General features: G+C 44.3%; 1 protein-coding gene across 1 annotated transcript in view; it reads left to right on the top strand.

Annotated features, from left to right (window-relative positions):
• LOC138303665 (epidermal differentiation-specific protein-like) overlaps positions 1-6,875 on the top strand; it is a 30,239-nt gene extending 23,364 nt beyond the window's left edge. The window contains exon 5 of the mRNA XM_069242974.1: positions 2,935-6,875. Within this exon, the coding sequence (XP_069099075.1) occupies positions 2,979-3,992 (1,014 nt within the window). The 5' untranslated portion in view covers positions 2,935-2,978 and the 3' untranslated portion in view covers positions 3,993-6,875. The remainder of the gene's footprint in view (positions 1-2,934) is intronic.
• Positions 6,876-15,915: the final 9,040 nt, after the last annotated feature.

The following is a 15,915-nucleotide window of genomic DNA, read 5'->3' as shown; positions in this document are numbered from 1 at the left end:
AGCCCTTGCATTGCCATAAAACACTACAGCATGCCCACATTTCTTACTGGGATCTTTCTCCGTTATCAACTAGCCAGTTTGCTTCATTCTACCAACTCCTTTGCACTGGTGAAGGAGCGTCGCCCCACTGGCTGAGGCAGCAGCTGAAAGATAAAACGATATTTTACTATTGTTTTATTTTTCAGCTGCTGGCTCAGCCAGCACGGTCAGGGAGGGGTGGGGATGGGCCATGGAGGGAGGAGGGGAAGAAGGAGTGGAGTGCACTAAGAGCACATGTCAGTTTGGCTGGCCTACTTAGGCTGGCCAAACTGACATGCGCACTTAGGTTTCTCCAACCCAGCTGTGTTGACAGTCGGGTTGGAGAAACTGCACAGACTCTCATACAGTGTCTGAGTGAAAGACCAAGCCATTCAGACCGATCCTAGTGTTGCTGTCATACTAGGTATAGCATGACAGCAGTGCCCGGATTGCATGGGTAGCCTATGCTGGTGTCCCAGGGACTGCTGGGACACCAACACTATCACCGGAAGAGGAGCGAGGTGGCTAGTGACAGTGGCAGCGGAAGCAGTAAAGGTAATTTTTTATTATTAATATTTTATTTCCCTCGTCCCCTCTTTCCCCCTGCCCGCCCCTCCCCTTGAGATTCGCGGCAGCCACCACTGGCATTAACGGTTAGTAAAAGAAAAAAAACAAGGCATGGAGGTGGAGCCTTCATATATCGAACATATCGAACCTGCAAACCTTGGAACTCTTTCTCAAGTCACATTTGAGCAATTGTCAATTACCTACAACCGCGTAAAGCTCTCCAGACCCAGCTATTCAGTCTGTAGGATCATATTTGCTCCTCCTCAAATTCTTCATCACTACTGTGCTTTCTTGGTAATCTTATGCTTTATAAATTGACAATACTTGGTGCTACAAGGCACGAGGTTCATAGAGATGTCAGCGTGGAAGAGAGGGGTGGAGTGGAGAAGCATCTTCATTTTCTGGGGTGTTGTTCATTAGATAGTGCAAGAGGCAGGAATGGCCTGTAGATATTTGAAGCAGAGATAATGAGAGATATGGGTGGAAAATTGCCTCCTTACACTTAGAGTAGTTGATTCAATAGAAAAGGCCAATGAGAGTTAGTGAGGATCATGGTCTGGGGCAGGGCAGACACACACTGGAGAGATGAGACAAAGGGAGAGGACGACCCAGGAGATATACTCATATGTCACCTTAAATATTGCACAAGCTTTCAGTAGGAAAAGTCACTGGGAGAGAAGGACTGAGCACTCCCACTGCAGTCAGCTGCCACAAACCACAGTGGTATCATGGTCTGGCACAGGGGATGGTAGTCTCTCTTGACTAAATTATTCCACTTTGAGAGAACCTCCATCTCCAGTAGACTCAAGTACCCTGCAGAGGAGCAATATACTCAAATCAATAATAAATAATTAATTAAAAGTCAATAAAGAGTTGGAAAAACCTGATGAAATCAGGAGTAGGTTAGCACAATGGTACAGGCCTAGTGAGTTCGGCCTTGCACATTCTTCGAGAGATTTGTGGCTATTTCCTCAGCTTTAAAAACATAATTATAGTTAAGGCTAAATGCTAGGTAGCATTTCATTAACACGTTGGAAACAAGTTATGTCTTTGCTCTTGGGTTTGACTGTGTTCTAACCAACAAGTGTCCTTGATCTGCTGATGGTCTTCCAGCTATTTCTTTCCCAATATATGTCTTTGTCTTTGCCATCCTGAGTCTGCTTTGCTGTATGTACCTTTCAAAGTCATACGTGTTATCTTTCCATTTCACTCAGTTTTTTTAGTAAAATGCACTTCACTTTGATGATGCTCTAAACTCAGTTTGTATGTGGTTGTTTGGTAAGTGAGAAAGTAGAAAACGTTTATATTGCATTTGTAATTAAAAAAGTTTTATTCTTTTGGAGTTAGTAAAGATACAGTTACTACCTGGGAATTCACCACTAATAAAAGGTTTCCCTGATTATTTTGGACTACTTTTATGTTATTCCACCTAAGTACTCTGGCCAATCCTGTGAGTTCCATAGAGTGAACCTTAGGGGTTCCCTGCAACCTACACTTATGCCAAACTCAGAGCCAACTGGTTCGCCTGCAGGAGCTAAGTGCTTTGTGTATCTATGCTTCATATTAATAGGAGATTGAAATCTCAGGGGCATATTTATGAGAGACATGCACCGCTGGAGCACCACTTTTTTTGACGCTCCGGTGGCACAAACCTCTCAGCCATATCTATGAGGCCCCACAAAGCCACTTTGCATGGCCTCATATATATGGAGTAAGACAATGAAGTGCAAGTAACTGTGTTACCTTACTCTGCACTAGGAAGGTGTTCCATGGGCATTGTGGTGGATTTACTTAATCATGTAAACCTGGGGCAGCACCAAAACCTTACGTTCCTGCCAGAGCAGGCGTAACAAGAGAAATTCTTCATTTCTCCTAATTATTTCCTCTTTCTATGTGTTTTGCATTCTGCAGCACACATAGGAAGAGAAAAATGCCTCTTGGGATTGGGATTGTTTTTTTGTGCAGGAAGGTGCGCCTTCCTGCACAAAAACAATCGGGCATGCAACGGAGGCCCTGTTGCACCATTATGCAAGGGTGCTAATGTTGGTACTAGGCAGCCAATTGTGCACTAGCACAGGGAGAAGGACATGATTGCACCATATTTCATAAATACGGTGCATTCCTGCCCTTTCATACTGGCATAGGGCAGTGCACAGAAGAAGACTTGCAGCACTGCCCTATGTCAATTACCAATAATTACTGGCCTTCTTTTGTCAAATAATTTTCTAAACAATGACAAGGAATGTAATCTTATTTTCTATTAAAAGAGAGGAATCAGTGCTGTCAACTTTTAAACAACCCTGCATGATGTTCCTCAATTGAGTGAGTTCCTGTTGTTTTGTATCACAGGGTCAATTACAGGAAACACATTGGAAAGAACATACCTGACAACCATGAACACAATCACTCTCTATGAACATCCCAACTTCCAAGGACTCCATAAGACATTTTCTGCAGATGTGCCATCTCTGGGAAATGAGAGCTTCGAAGACTGCATCTCATCTGCAAAAGTGGTGGGGCAGCCATGGCTAATGTACGAGCATCCAGACTATAGGGGATGGTGTACTCCCCTAGAGGAGGGAGAACATTCACAGACTCATATGAATGATATGGGTTCTTCTCTCATGCTGATCACCGAAGATCTGAGCAATCCAAAGATCACAGTGTATGAACATCCTGATTACTGTGGGCAAGCAATGGTTCTGACTGAAGAGAGTAATCTAACATTTGGAACCATGAATGATAAAATATCCTCACACAAGGTCCAGAGTGGGGCATGGCTTCTGTATGAGCATCCAAACAGAGGTGGATGGTCCATTCTTGCCAAGGCTGGTGAAAATTTGCCTAATTACTGGAATAATGGTTTCAATGATAAAGTCTCGCATGTATATCCTCTGCGTCCTGGTAAATGCTCTGTGACAGCTAAGATACTGTGGGACAAGAAACAGACTGACAGTGAAAGAAACATTCAGATAGATCAATATTTTTACACTAATAACACAGACGTCGAGCAGGGATTCACTGCTACTTCTACCAAAGAGTTTGAGAAATATGTCTCCCATAGCTTTGAATTTAGCAATGAGACATCAGTCAAGGCTGGTGTCTCCTTTACGTTGTTTGGAGTGGTCAATATTGGGGTAGAGGTGTCCAACACCTTCACAGTGAAGAAGGGAGAGTCTGAGTCAGTCACCACAAAGAAAAAGGCAGAGTTGAGCATACCTGTGAAGGCCCCGCCACGTACAAAACTGACTGTGAATTTCATGTGCAAAGAGGTCACGGTCTCAGTACCAGTAGAGCTGACAATCGTCCAAGGCAATGAGACGGTGACTGAAAGGGGAACATACTGTTGTGAGTCTGGCACAGATACCTACATTGATATGCAGTCCCAGGCAATTGGTACATGTTAATTTGAGCCACACTTTATTCTTCTTAGGGGCCAAGCCTCAACATTGTTTTTCTATTCTTTAGGTTAATGTTTTTTTCCTAAAATTGAGAAATTTGAGCAGAATAATTCTATGGTTTCCATTGTTCCTACGTTATAACTCAAAAAACATATTTAACTAGAACGTATTCTTCTTGTGACACAATGAATAATCCATGCCAAAAATTGGGTTTCCAGCATGGTAGCAAGGAACTATGACTCCTTACCAGAATTTCAACTAATGCCTCATTTGGCCTGCGGTACTGACTGGTACTGCTCCATAGCAGTAATACTGTTTGCAGGAGTCAGCGAGCCAAGGCCGTGCTCTGAACACTTAATGGGTGTCACTGAGGAGCCAATGTAGGACAGGTTGTTCCATAACCTGACCTAGTGCCATCCTGTGACTGGCCAGAGTTCATGTACACTGCACCTCCAGCTGACTCCTCTCTGTAGGTGCTGAGCAGCAATGAATCACTGGCATCTGCATGTGGCCTTGCCTCAGCCATTGCTGTGCCCTCCCTGGCTATTGAGGATCACTGCGGCATCAGTTTATGTCTGCTCCAAGCACAAACGCTGCAAAGACCTTACTCTGGCCACTTTGTGACCCTGCAGCTGCAATGTCTGTCTCATACACAACATAAGATAATTCCACACTTTAAATATACCTAAAGCACCTCTCATGAAAAGAGCGCTCTCTGAAAACGTGTACAAATCAGTGTCACATATGCTGAATGGGTCTTACTGCTGCTCTGACATCTAACTTCTCTCCCAAGGGCCTTAGTTGATCTCACAATGTGATGGGTCACTAGGTGCCTCACTAAGGGGCAGATTTAAGAGACCCTAGCGCCACTGGACCATCACTTTTCGTGACGCTCCGGTGGCGCTAACTGCTGCTCCATGTTTACAAGGAGGTGCAATGCCACCTTTTGTGGTGCTACTCCTCCTAGTTTTTTCCTTTTTCCATGTGTGCTGCATTCTGCAGCACACATAGAAAGAGCAAAATGTCATGGATGTTTGTTTATGTGGAGGAAGGTGTCCCTTCCTGCACATGAACTATCATTCCAAAGTGACGCTTCCGTACTTCTGTGTGTGCTGCATTTTGCAGCACACATAGAAGTGCCAAGTCGCCATTATAGATTGTTTATGTGCAGGAAGAGACACCTTCCTGCATATAAACAATCTATCTCCTCGTCGCAGACACCCTTGCACTATGGTGCAAGGATGCCTGTGTTGGCGCAGGCAGCTTAATTCAGAGCTGGCGCAGGGGGAAACGCAGGGTGCGCCGTATTCGTGTAAATACAGTGCATCCTTGCATTTCAAAAGTGGAGCAGCGCTGCTATTTTTGGCGCAGCAGCCCGTGGCACTTTTGTATACATCAGGGCCTAAATATTTTAGTTTCAGCCACATATTGAAACCAAGAATGTGACTCTGTGAGTATGACCCTCTCTTTGGTTTTCATTCTAAGAAGAGGGGTCACATTATACATTTTCAAATTTCAGTCTTGCAGACTTTGGACCCAATCTGCAAAGAAAATTCTAAAGCTCCACTGGCTGATCTACACCCACATGCAGCTGTAGACTTACAACCTTCTGGAATTCTCAAACATTTCTAGGGATATGCTTGGAGCATGGGAAAGTGTTAATATGTATTCTTTGGAGGGTCATGTGACATTCCCAGAAAGATCACGTTCCTTCTCTGCGGAGTTCTCCTTTGCGGAGAAATAAACATTGAGGAACAGAACCCCTTGTGGATATTCGGATACATTTTTCCTTTCAAATTGCTGGTGATCCATAGCCCTTCCCACTTGGCAGCAGTAGTTATCCTTCTCTTTGCAGGCTAAAAGGGGAAGGAAGAGGATTTTGGAAATGGAATTTACCTCTTCAGAGATCTCAGATCCCTGCAACGGCTTATGCCAGACATCACTTTGTGAATTCCTGGGATGTGTAACAGATTTAAATTTCGGTGTAATTCTGTATTCATGGCCGATTTCACACTTGCGAATATGGCCAAATAGGTAGAAATAATTGTTGCAGAGCTGTGAACCAAAGCAGTTCAGACTGAACGAGGTCAAGCATGTTTTTGTGATGTCTTTGACACAACTGTAGGGCATAAACCATTTTTGTGCAAAATATGACCCACTGCATTGCAAACGTTTAAAAAAAATAACTGATCAATTCGGGGCAAGGCAGCAGAACTGTCTATATTTTGTGATCGGACACGGTGCGCATGTGCGTTTAAAACTAAAAAAACTCAGATTTACTCGCTACACATCTTGTTTTCACTAAAGGAAAACACATGAACTGTGGTCCACTGAGCGAACTGCTTGTACAAGTGTCTTTTGCCTTCATTGACATGTTTCAATATTCATCCATTTAATGATTCAGTGGCATAGCAAGGGACCTCGGGCCCTAGTGCAAGCATTGACAATGGACCACCTTTACCCCTTTTGAGGGATAAAATACAGACATAATTGTGATGAAGAGACCCCCTCATGGCCCTCGCCTCAGGTGCCACTGCACTTGCTGTACAGTTGATAGCTTCACCTTCTCGACTGTCTGTGCTGAACTTTAAATTCCTTTCCATTTTTTTCTCGTTATATTACATCTAAGCTGGTTTAAGTAGAATATATGTGTGTTTCTTTCAAATATCAACAAAATACCCTAATCACTTATTTCTAATCCAACTACCAAGTGGATAAAATTAACAAAGTTAATTTTTATATCTGTGTATAAATTAAGGGTGACTTTTGGCTGTGTGCTTTTCTCCAATAAGGCGAAAAAGTCAATGATCAGTTTTTACATTTTATCTATGAATTTGTTTTTGTCTAGTCAATAATAAATAAATCCAATTTCTTAGCAGTTCAAGCGTGCACTGGTGTCATTGTTTTTTTTTTGCGTTGGAAGATTTCATTCTCAGTATCATCGCAGTGATCCAATGTGACTGGGAAGCAGGTGTGACAGCAGATACTTTTTCCTTCCTCATCATGACGTCACATGTAATGACCGCACATGAGGTTTGACCCTGTGGCCTCACCGGAAGTTATACCTTTGAGCCTGATGTTATTAGAGGGAGACACACCACTTAACATTAAACACAGCTGCGATAAAAACAAGCATAACAAAGACTAATGATACTGCAGCAGATAAAACTCTAATGAAGATACCATCCATATATCAACTAGGGTCCTGCCATGGTAAGTCAGAGGTGGAAAGATGATAACAGGGCGGCCCCACCACGAGAGTAGAGGAGCGTCGCCCCGTTAGGAAAAAATGCCCCCTGAACTGAAAAATAAAATGGTAATAAAGTTTATTTTTTGTCATTTTATTTTTCAGCACCCCGTCCTAAACTGAGTATCAGGGCGGGGAGGAGTAATTGCTGCTGATTGGCAAGTGGAGTTCCCTCCACTTTAGTTTAAAGTGCGCATGTCCCTTTGGCCAGCCGTCCTGCGACATCCACCCAGACATGCGCATTTTAAATTTCTCTAACCCAGAGAAAGACCAGGCCTCCAGCGCTCTTGTGAACACTAAAAGAGGCCACTCCCTCCAATCCTGATACTTCTCTCATGGTGTTTAACAGCATGAGAGCAGCACCATGATTGGTTAGTGCAGTTTCTTAGATCCCGCATTGGAGCTTCCAGGAGAGACGGACGACGAGAGGAGAGAAAGATGCTGTCAGGTAAGTGCTATTATTTTTTTAAATTATTATTATTGTAACCCCTCCCCCCTCCCACTGTAAATACAAGCTAGCCACCTCTGGATGGTAGACCAAGAACAAGGGCATCCTTGGCCAGCAGTACAGCCATCCTCTAAAGTACAGTCAGCATGTTCCCAGACATTGCTTCACCTGAACAGTCATAACCTCATAAGGTCACATGAGCAGGGTCTTGCCTGTCTCTGAACCAGTTTGCTCACAGACTGCATAGGTGCAGCCCCTGGGGAAAATGTGTCTGCCAAGAGGTGAAACTGTCCAGCCCACACTAGGTGGCACATCCTGTGCATCTACATGTAACATGAGTGTGTGACAGGAAACCCCAGTGTCTATTTTAGTGACATCAGGCTTAGTTTGATGACTGGATAGTTTAGAATCGAGTCACAGCAAAGCATCTAGATGTTTATAGTGATTTAGTGTTACACATACATGAAATACATTTGAACATTATAAAGTGCACCCCACAAACTGAGTTGCCTCCTTTGGATTTTCTTTAATCAAAGTTGTGCTTAGTGATTGAAATGCTAAGCTTCCCCTCAAGAAGTCTCTACCATGCATGAATTCATTCGATGGTGCATGTCAAAACACTGAGTCAGAAACATTGAGCAGCGAAAATATCATGACATACAGTGCAATGCGGCACATTATGTAGTTTAGATATCAACAACAAACAAATGCAATGAATTAAGTGACAAAAATTTGCCATCATACATCAAAATGAAACAAACGAAAAAAGATAACCCTGTGACAGAAATATTGCAAAATAAAAATATTACAATTCGTTATTAAGATATCAAGGGATTCGTGACATTAAAAACTGGAATAGGGTATTATAATAATAAGGTATAAGTGCTCAGTGCTCCTGTGATCCCACGGTGGGGTAATGGAGTGAATACATTCATCCTTATAGAAAGTAAGGGAAGGTGGGCACACACAAACAGCAGTCCTGTTCATTAAGGAATCACATTGAGGGAGTATTACTTCATTTATTTTGCCATTTGCCCAAATGATGCAACACTTCAATCCCTCAAGGAATACGGGATAACCACCAAGACCAAGTCACAGAAAGATTCAGAGGAATCCAAAATATCTAAAGAAATCAATAAAGAGAGAAAAAAGAGGACCAGTGTTTGCAGATCAGAAACATGGTAATCAGGGCAAAGAGATAAACTTACATCGAGTGTAGCTGGGCAGTCAAACCCTGCAAGTGGGAATCAACCTAAAACAAAGACAAGTGGTTCAAAGCATTTTATGAAACCGTCTGCATAAAATTAGCAAACAAAAGTCTGGTAAATTAGTCCTAATCAGCATAACAAGTTGCCAAGCAAATGTGAAATACATGGCACACCGGTGGTGGGGGGGGTTTAATGTGTCATGTAGGAAAGTGCCCTTTTTAGGTTGAGCGTGCAAAAGCTTTCCGGCCTGTTGTTATCTGTGGGGGTTTAACCATGCCCATCTCCTGCCCATCACTTTCACTTGTTCGTGGGCCTGCCTTTCAAAAATCCCTTGAAGTAATTAGTAAATGCTTTACATTTGTCCTGACTTGGGGCGGTTTTGTTACCCCCTTGCAGAGTGACCATGTAACATGGATAATTGCATGATTTCCGATATACTTCAGCGCGGACAAACTACTTTTTTCTTTGTCTCTCCCCATCGTGCTCCATGGCAGCCATGGGGCTCACAGCGGGAACTCCATCGGCAGTATTGGAGCGCTGGTCACATTGTTCACACTGTTACTTAATCAGAGCAATTTCTTTTGGCTCTCCTTTTTGCGCTCCATAGCTTTCCTAAAAACACTTGTAATTGATAAATGCTTCACTAAAAAAGCACAGAAATCCGCAAAGCACCTCTTCTGGCACAGCGGGAGTGCTGATACTACAATATTCACTGCGCTGGGGAAAACGCGCCCCATAATGCTTTGCAAGCATTGATTTTCAAAACATTTTTGCCCATAATCCAGCCTGTGGTGGTCCTAGGACAATGGGACCACCATCAAAACATTCAGCACAACACATTCTTTCTGTTTAGGTCATCTCTGGGTCCCCCCACTAGGTTAGTAGGGACACCAAAATAATTACCCCTTCCACCATTCAGTACCTTTTTCTGCTCTTATATGGTGGGAGCTTTTGTTTGTTGGAGTAGCTTATGTTTTAAGGGCTTTAGTATTGTACTAGACCTGCTTGGTCTGAAAATGAGAAAGTCACTATGCTCCCTAGGGGCTAAATATATGGTTGCACTGTGTTACTTTCTGCCATTCTGTCTTCATATGGTCTCTAGGGGCTGACTATGTGGTTACATGACTGTTTCTTACAAATGATATTTTTGTTGTGGTGTTCTTTAGTTGCTGTTTTGAACATTACAGTCTAATGCCAAAGGTTTGTTTGTGATAAAAGTTTTTATTGGGTTTATGTGATATTTGAATGTTTTATAATCTCTCCATATTGCAATTATGACCATGATTCAGGCCAACTTAACATCTTTGTTACACTATGACTGTCTGAACATTCTTGATATCTTTGGGTGACCTTTCTAGTTTATTTCTCTCATTACTCCTCCGTGGCTGTCTTGTGTCTTTTTTGGGGAATTTTGTTACCCAGCCAGTAACTCTGATGGTGGGGTGGTGAAAGTGGTATTCTATTGGAATTAAGGTGGTCATTCTGACCCTGGCGGTCATTGACCGCCAGGGCCGGGGACCGCGGGAGCACCGCCAACAGGCTGGCGGGGCTCCTTTGGGCATTCTGACCGCGGCGGAACAGCCGCGGCCAGAAACGGAAAGTCGGCGGTGTACCGCCGGCTTTCTGCTGCCCAGGGGAATCCTCCATGGCGGCGCAGCTTGGTATGGGGATTCCGACCCCCATACCGCCATCCTGTTCCTGGCGGTTTCGGCCGCCAGGAACAGGATGGCGGTATGGGGTGTCGTGGGGCCCCTGGTACGGTCTTGTGGCGGTTCCCGCTTGGCGGGCGGCTCCGGCCACCCGCCAAGCTTGGAATCACCCCCAAAGTGTTTTAGTTATATGCAGGGCGGGGCACTGGAATTATGTGGCAGGAAAAGACCAAATTATGAGGCAGGGCTGACCAACGTATGTGGCCTGAAATGTCAAGTTATGAATTTACAACGCCAATAGCTCTGATTCAAGCAAATGCGAGACTCATAGCATTGCAAATGCTTGTTTGTATGGTCATCTCCCCCACTTTTTGCTCCAAAGTTAATGGTTATGACTCTGGTCGTGCACTCAAGTCTGCTGCTCAGACCCCAGTGCCTGTGCTCTCTCCTTCAAACTGTAAGGTGTAAATTGGTAAACTCAACTGACAAGGACTTTACCCCCCTTGTAAGTTCCTAGTATATGGTACCTGTGGTACCCATTGCAGTGCATCGGTGGTAAAGGGGTCCCCAGGGCTTTGAGCACTGTTTGTGCCACCCTGAGTGACCAAAGTAAACTACTGATATCAGACCTGCCATTGAAGACTGCAGGAGCAGAGTAAACTGCTCCATTTCAACTTTGCCCTCACCATATGTGGCAAAGTAAATGCACTACTTTTAATATATGTCAGTCATCCCTAGGGATGTGGGCATGTAAGTGCAAGGTTATATATCCCCATAGTGCCCTTTACAATGGAAGCACACTATAAGTGATAGGTGGTCCATAGGATAACATGGGCTTGCACCCGGACACACATGGGGTCGCTAGCTCTATTATGGTATCACCTAAATATGTTGAGTTTAGTATCAAACAACATGCCTTCTCACCCCTGACATGAATCTTGTGGCTAAGGCTAAGTGGCATACACCCACGTGGTTACCGTAGAGGTTGCCCACCTGGTTATCCCAGCTTCTCTGTGCTCTGGCTGGCAAGCCCACACTTGCTGTAGCCAAAATGGAATTTTGACCTCCTGTCAGGCAGTGTGATCACTGTCAGGGTTCAGGAACAAAGGCCTGGGCAGGAAGGAGGTTACACCTCCTCCCTCCCAGGAATGCTAGTGAAGTGGCACATCAAGGCGATGAACTTCAAAGGCTACACTGCTTCTTATATTCATCAAGGCTCACTCCCAGCAGAAGAAACTGCCATCCCCCTACTCCATGCACATTTGCACCTGGGCAGATGGGAAAATTAGAAAGTCAAGGAGGTACACCCCCCTCCCCCCCAAAGGCTAGCCACACCGCATGGGCAACCTGGACTGCACACTCAAATAAGGATTCTGCCATTTTTAAGTGGTAGAATAGAGGGTTCTGGGTGGAAAGTTGACCCACACCCTCAGATGTGATCATCTCAGGGATGGATTAGCTGTAGGGACTAGCAGCCCATTGACTACTTGATCTCACAACTCTAACTCCCCTCAATATATAATTTAGCCCCTCAACACAAGAACCTCAGTTCTGAAACATTCTGCACAAAGTCAGCGACAACAAGACTTTGCTCAAACCAAACCAAACCAAAATAGGAATACTCTGGCCCTTTTGCAATGATCTTGAGACAGAGTCATAGACACTCGCCCTAGGCTAAAGCTTGGTTCCCAAAGATAGAGGGACCTAGATTTCACCTGACTATGCTTGTCCTGCTCAAGCCCCAGGATACCTCCCTGGATGTCTGAACCTCTACATATACACAGAACATAGCATAGCATAATGGAGGTAATGACCTATAAAAAAATACCTACAAGTGTTGGTGTCAAGCTGCAGCAGTTGCTGGAGCTGCTCCGCTCTTTGTTACATGTCTTTTCAACATGTCCAGCATCTCAATGCTATTACAGCCTTTTCATCCGATTGGTTATTGAACCCCAGGGCATTGACGCCACCACAGGAAGAGCATGCACAAGAGAGGCAAAGAGCCTGAGCCACCTTCATCATCCAACAACCTGACGACCACCTTGGCACTTGGGACTTATGATGGGAGCAGCACAAAACAAAGTTAAACTATTCTTCAACTATCAGCAGATAAAGTGGAACACTTTGATGGGCAGTATGTTTTTTCTTGAGAAAACAGGGCCCTCCTTAATAGCAATTTAAATGTTGCATAGCTTTTCTGCAGTGTTTGTCAACTATTCAGTTAGCTCTGCCTCTGTAATATTTCTTTCTTAATGAAAAGATTAATTCCTATTATATTCTAGTTGTTTCTGTCTGCACTGAAGGTGAGAGTATGGCACTAGAGCCACCACAGATCTCTGCATCTAAGACCAGATCAAAATAATACTGAGGGGCATATTTAACAAAAATGGCGATGCACACAGTGCAGCGCCACTTTTCTTGCATCTCTTAGCGCCCCCTAACGTCACAATGTGTGTGCCGTATTTAAAATACGGCGCACCATGGCGGTAGTTAAGGGATTAGCATTAGACTTTTTTACGCTAGTCTGCCGCTTTGCAGGATTAGCGTCAAAGATTCTGGCGCTAATTCTCAAAGCACCCAGAGTCCCATTGTAAGCAATGGAAGCCTCCTTTTAACACCTGCTTCGAGCAGGTGTTAAAAGTACCGAAAAAATGGTGCAAGGAAATCTATTCCCCCCTCCCTATAATGGGTGAACGCCCCCTTTGCATACATTATGCCTGGCGCAGGAATAATGTAGTGCAATGGGTTATAAAGTGGCGCAATGCATGCATTTCGCTACTTTGATAATATGGAACAGCATTTTAGGCCTCGTTGGGCCATATTTGCGTAAAAAAATTATGCAATTGTGGCACCAGGAGGCGCTAGGGGCTCTTAAATATGCTTCTGAGTGCCTCTGTGTATTGCCTTAATTAATGCCCTGTGTACACTTGTAAAGAAGCTTTGCTTTTCAGCTTTTAGGTTTCAGTGCTTAACATCAGTGGTTCTATAGAGCACCACCTACCAGCCAGGTCGGAGAAGTAATATTTTATAGGAAGTACTTATTTAAGAGCCAGTGCTAAATATGATGTGTCAAATGGGGCAGGTACGAAGAGGGAGGAGACAGATTCCAGGCAGAAATTAGCTTACTGTGTGAAAATGTTTCTTTGTCTCAAGCAGTGCTTAATTTGGAAATAAAAACGTGTTGATGCCCAAAGCCCTCATCTGAAACACGCAGCTGTTGCAATTAAATGTGCGAGCACTGAATACCGAGGCAGCGTAATCCTGAAGCCATCTGGGTCCTCTTTCATCCATTTACAGCCACTCCCTGCCCCTTCAGCTCACTCTTGCAGCTTTGTGCTTTCTCCCTTTGTGAAGTTTTTTCGTTTTTCTCGTCCTCGTCTTTCCCATATGAGGCTTTTGCTTGCAATAAATGCTTGAGGCAGAAAGATAAGTGCTGGCCCTCAAAAATAATTGCTGGTGCCCCGCACCGGAGCCTACTGGCTCGAATTAAGCACTGGTGCCAAGTTGATAGCTAACCAATGACTTAAGTGAGGTAGGGGTGTCTGAGGCAGCCTGGGATTAATGTAAACATCAAGTCATCTTCAAAAGGTAGCTTCCCCAACTGTAATCAGCACATTTTTGCAAAATAATATATTCTGCCTTCCATTGTACTCCGGTTTTCTTTATATGTTTCCCCCTCTGCTCCTGCTTCCCTGAGATCTGAAGAAGGTCAGGACGGACCGGGCTCAGCTTATCTTGACAGCCTTGAATTGGGCTGGTGCTCCTAACTGCTTAATCTGTGCACCTGTGCTTTTGCAACTTTTGTCTCTTTGTTAAGATCTGCTGTCCCAGCAACAGGGCAGGGTGCTTCATTCGAAACTCCACAACTCCTGTAACTCCAGAACCCACAACTCCTGTAACTCCACAACCCACAAATCCATCATAGAGACTGAGCAGAACCAACTGAGAGGTTTTGACCTGCCTGTGAAAGAGATGGATATGATTTGAGCTACGTATCGCCTGTCAATGATTCTATTTTGGGCGCTGCTTCAGATGAATATTTCTTATGTACACTGGTGTAACAAATGACCCCGCAGCCCCCGCCATGCCAGGGTGGGAGGGGGGGAGCTAGCTCTAGGGGGCCTCTCAGCACATCACCTGGCCTGAGTGAGTCCTTAGGGAGCCCCCCTCCATGTTGTTTGCAAGGGGCCCCCTCCAGTTTTGTTACGCCACTGCTTATGTATTTCTATATATTCTGTCATTGGCCTCACAAAGCCTTGCCATGGGCACAATTACAAGTTATTAATTTGGCTTAGAGTCTGGTGAGCGCTCCTTGTTTAGCTCATCAGTTTTGACATGTTTTCTCAAAGGGCCTACATATGTATTTCCACTTGTGCCTTTTCTTATGCTGCCATAATTTGGCCCTTTAATTTCTAATTGGCAGGCCTTTAGAATCCAAGCACAGTTGTTCTTTGAGGCTGATGACCCTAAAGACTGTAGGCCAAATTTGACCCTAACACGTGAGCCGAATTTAAGAAAGTGGCGCTGCATCCAATGCAGCGCCACTTTTCTTTTGCTCCCCTGCACCCCACTAATGCCACCACGTGTGCACTGTATTTATGATACTGCGCACCATGGCAGTAGTTAAAACAATAGCGTCAACATTTTTTATGCTATTGTGGTGCTTTGCTACACTAGCATCAAAAATGTTGATGCTAGTGTAGCAAAGTGAAAGGAGGCCCATTGATTTAAGTGGGTGCGTCATTTTAACGCCTGCTCTGAACAGGCGTTAAAAATGACAGAAAAAATGGCTCAGGGCAATCTTTTAAAATTTCTCTGCACCATTTTTTCATGGCCTTCTAATGGAGGAATGACCCCCTTGCGTACATTATACCTGGTGCACGTATAATGTGCCTCAAGGGTTACAAAGTGGCACAATGCATGCATTGCTCTTCTCTGTAAATATGGCGCGGTGAAAAGGCCACCTTAACGCCGCCTTAGCATAAAAAACATGATGCTAAGGCAGCGCTAAAGTGGTGCAAGGGGCTCTTACATCTGCCCCTGTATTTCTCATAGCAATCACAATGCTACGCTGCCTGCATCAGTGAGATGCAGGCACTGTCATTGCAGCCTACATAAACTGCCTTTTCCCTGGACAAACTGGTGATCGGGACTTGTTATTCTTTGTTTCAAAAGTGCTGTTGCAATTTCATGTGGAATAGTCCCTTCTGCTTCCTGCCTTATTCTCTCAGACACTTCCCTCTAAGTAGGAGGAAAAACTTAATTGGTTGAATCCAAAGAGGGTGCCCTTAGTTTCTTTAAAGATCTCACTAAGGAGCACGGAGTGGATGGCAAGCTCTTTATTGGATTCACCACTGCATAAAAGAGAAGGGCAGTT

Source organism: Pleurodeles waltl, chromosome 7 (genome assembly GCF_031143425.1).
Source record: "Pleurodeles waltl isolate 20211129_DDA chromosome 7, aPleWal1.hap1.20221129, whole genome shotgun sequence".
NCBI classification, from domain to species: Eukaryota; Metazoa; Chordata; class Amphibia; order Caudata; family Salamandridae; genus Pleurodeles; species Pleurodeles waltl.
The sequence above is the reverse complement of the archived record's forward strand: the minus strand, read 5'-3'. Positions and strand labels throughout refer to the sequence as shown.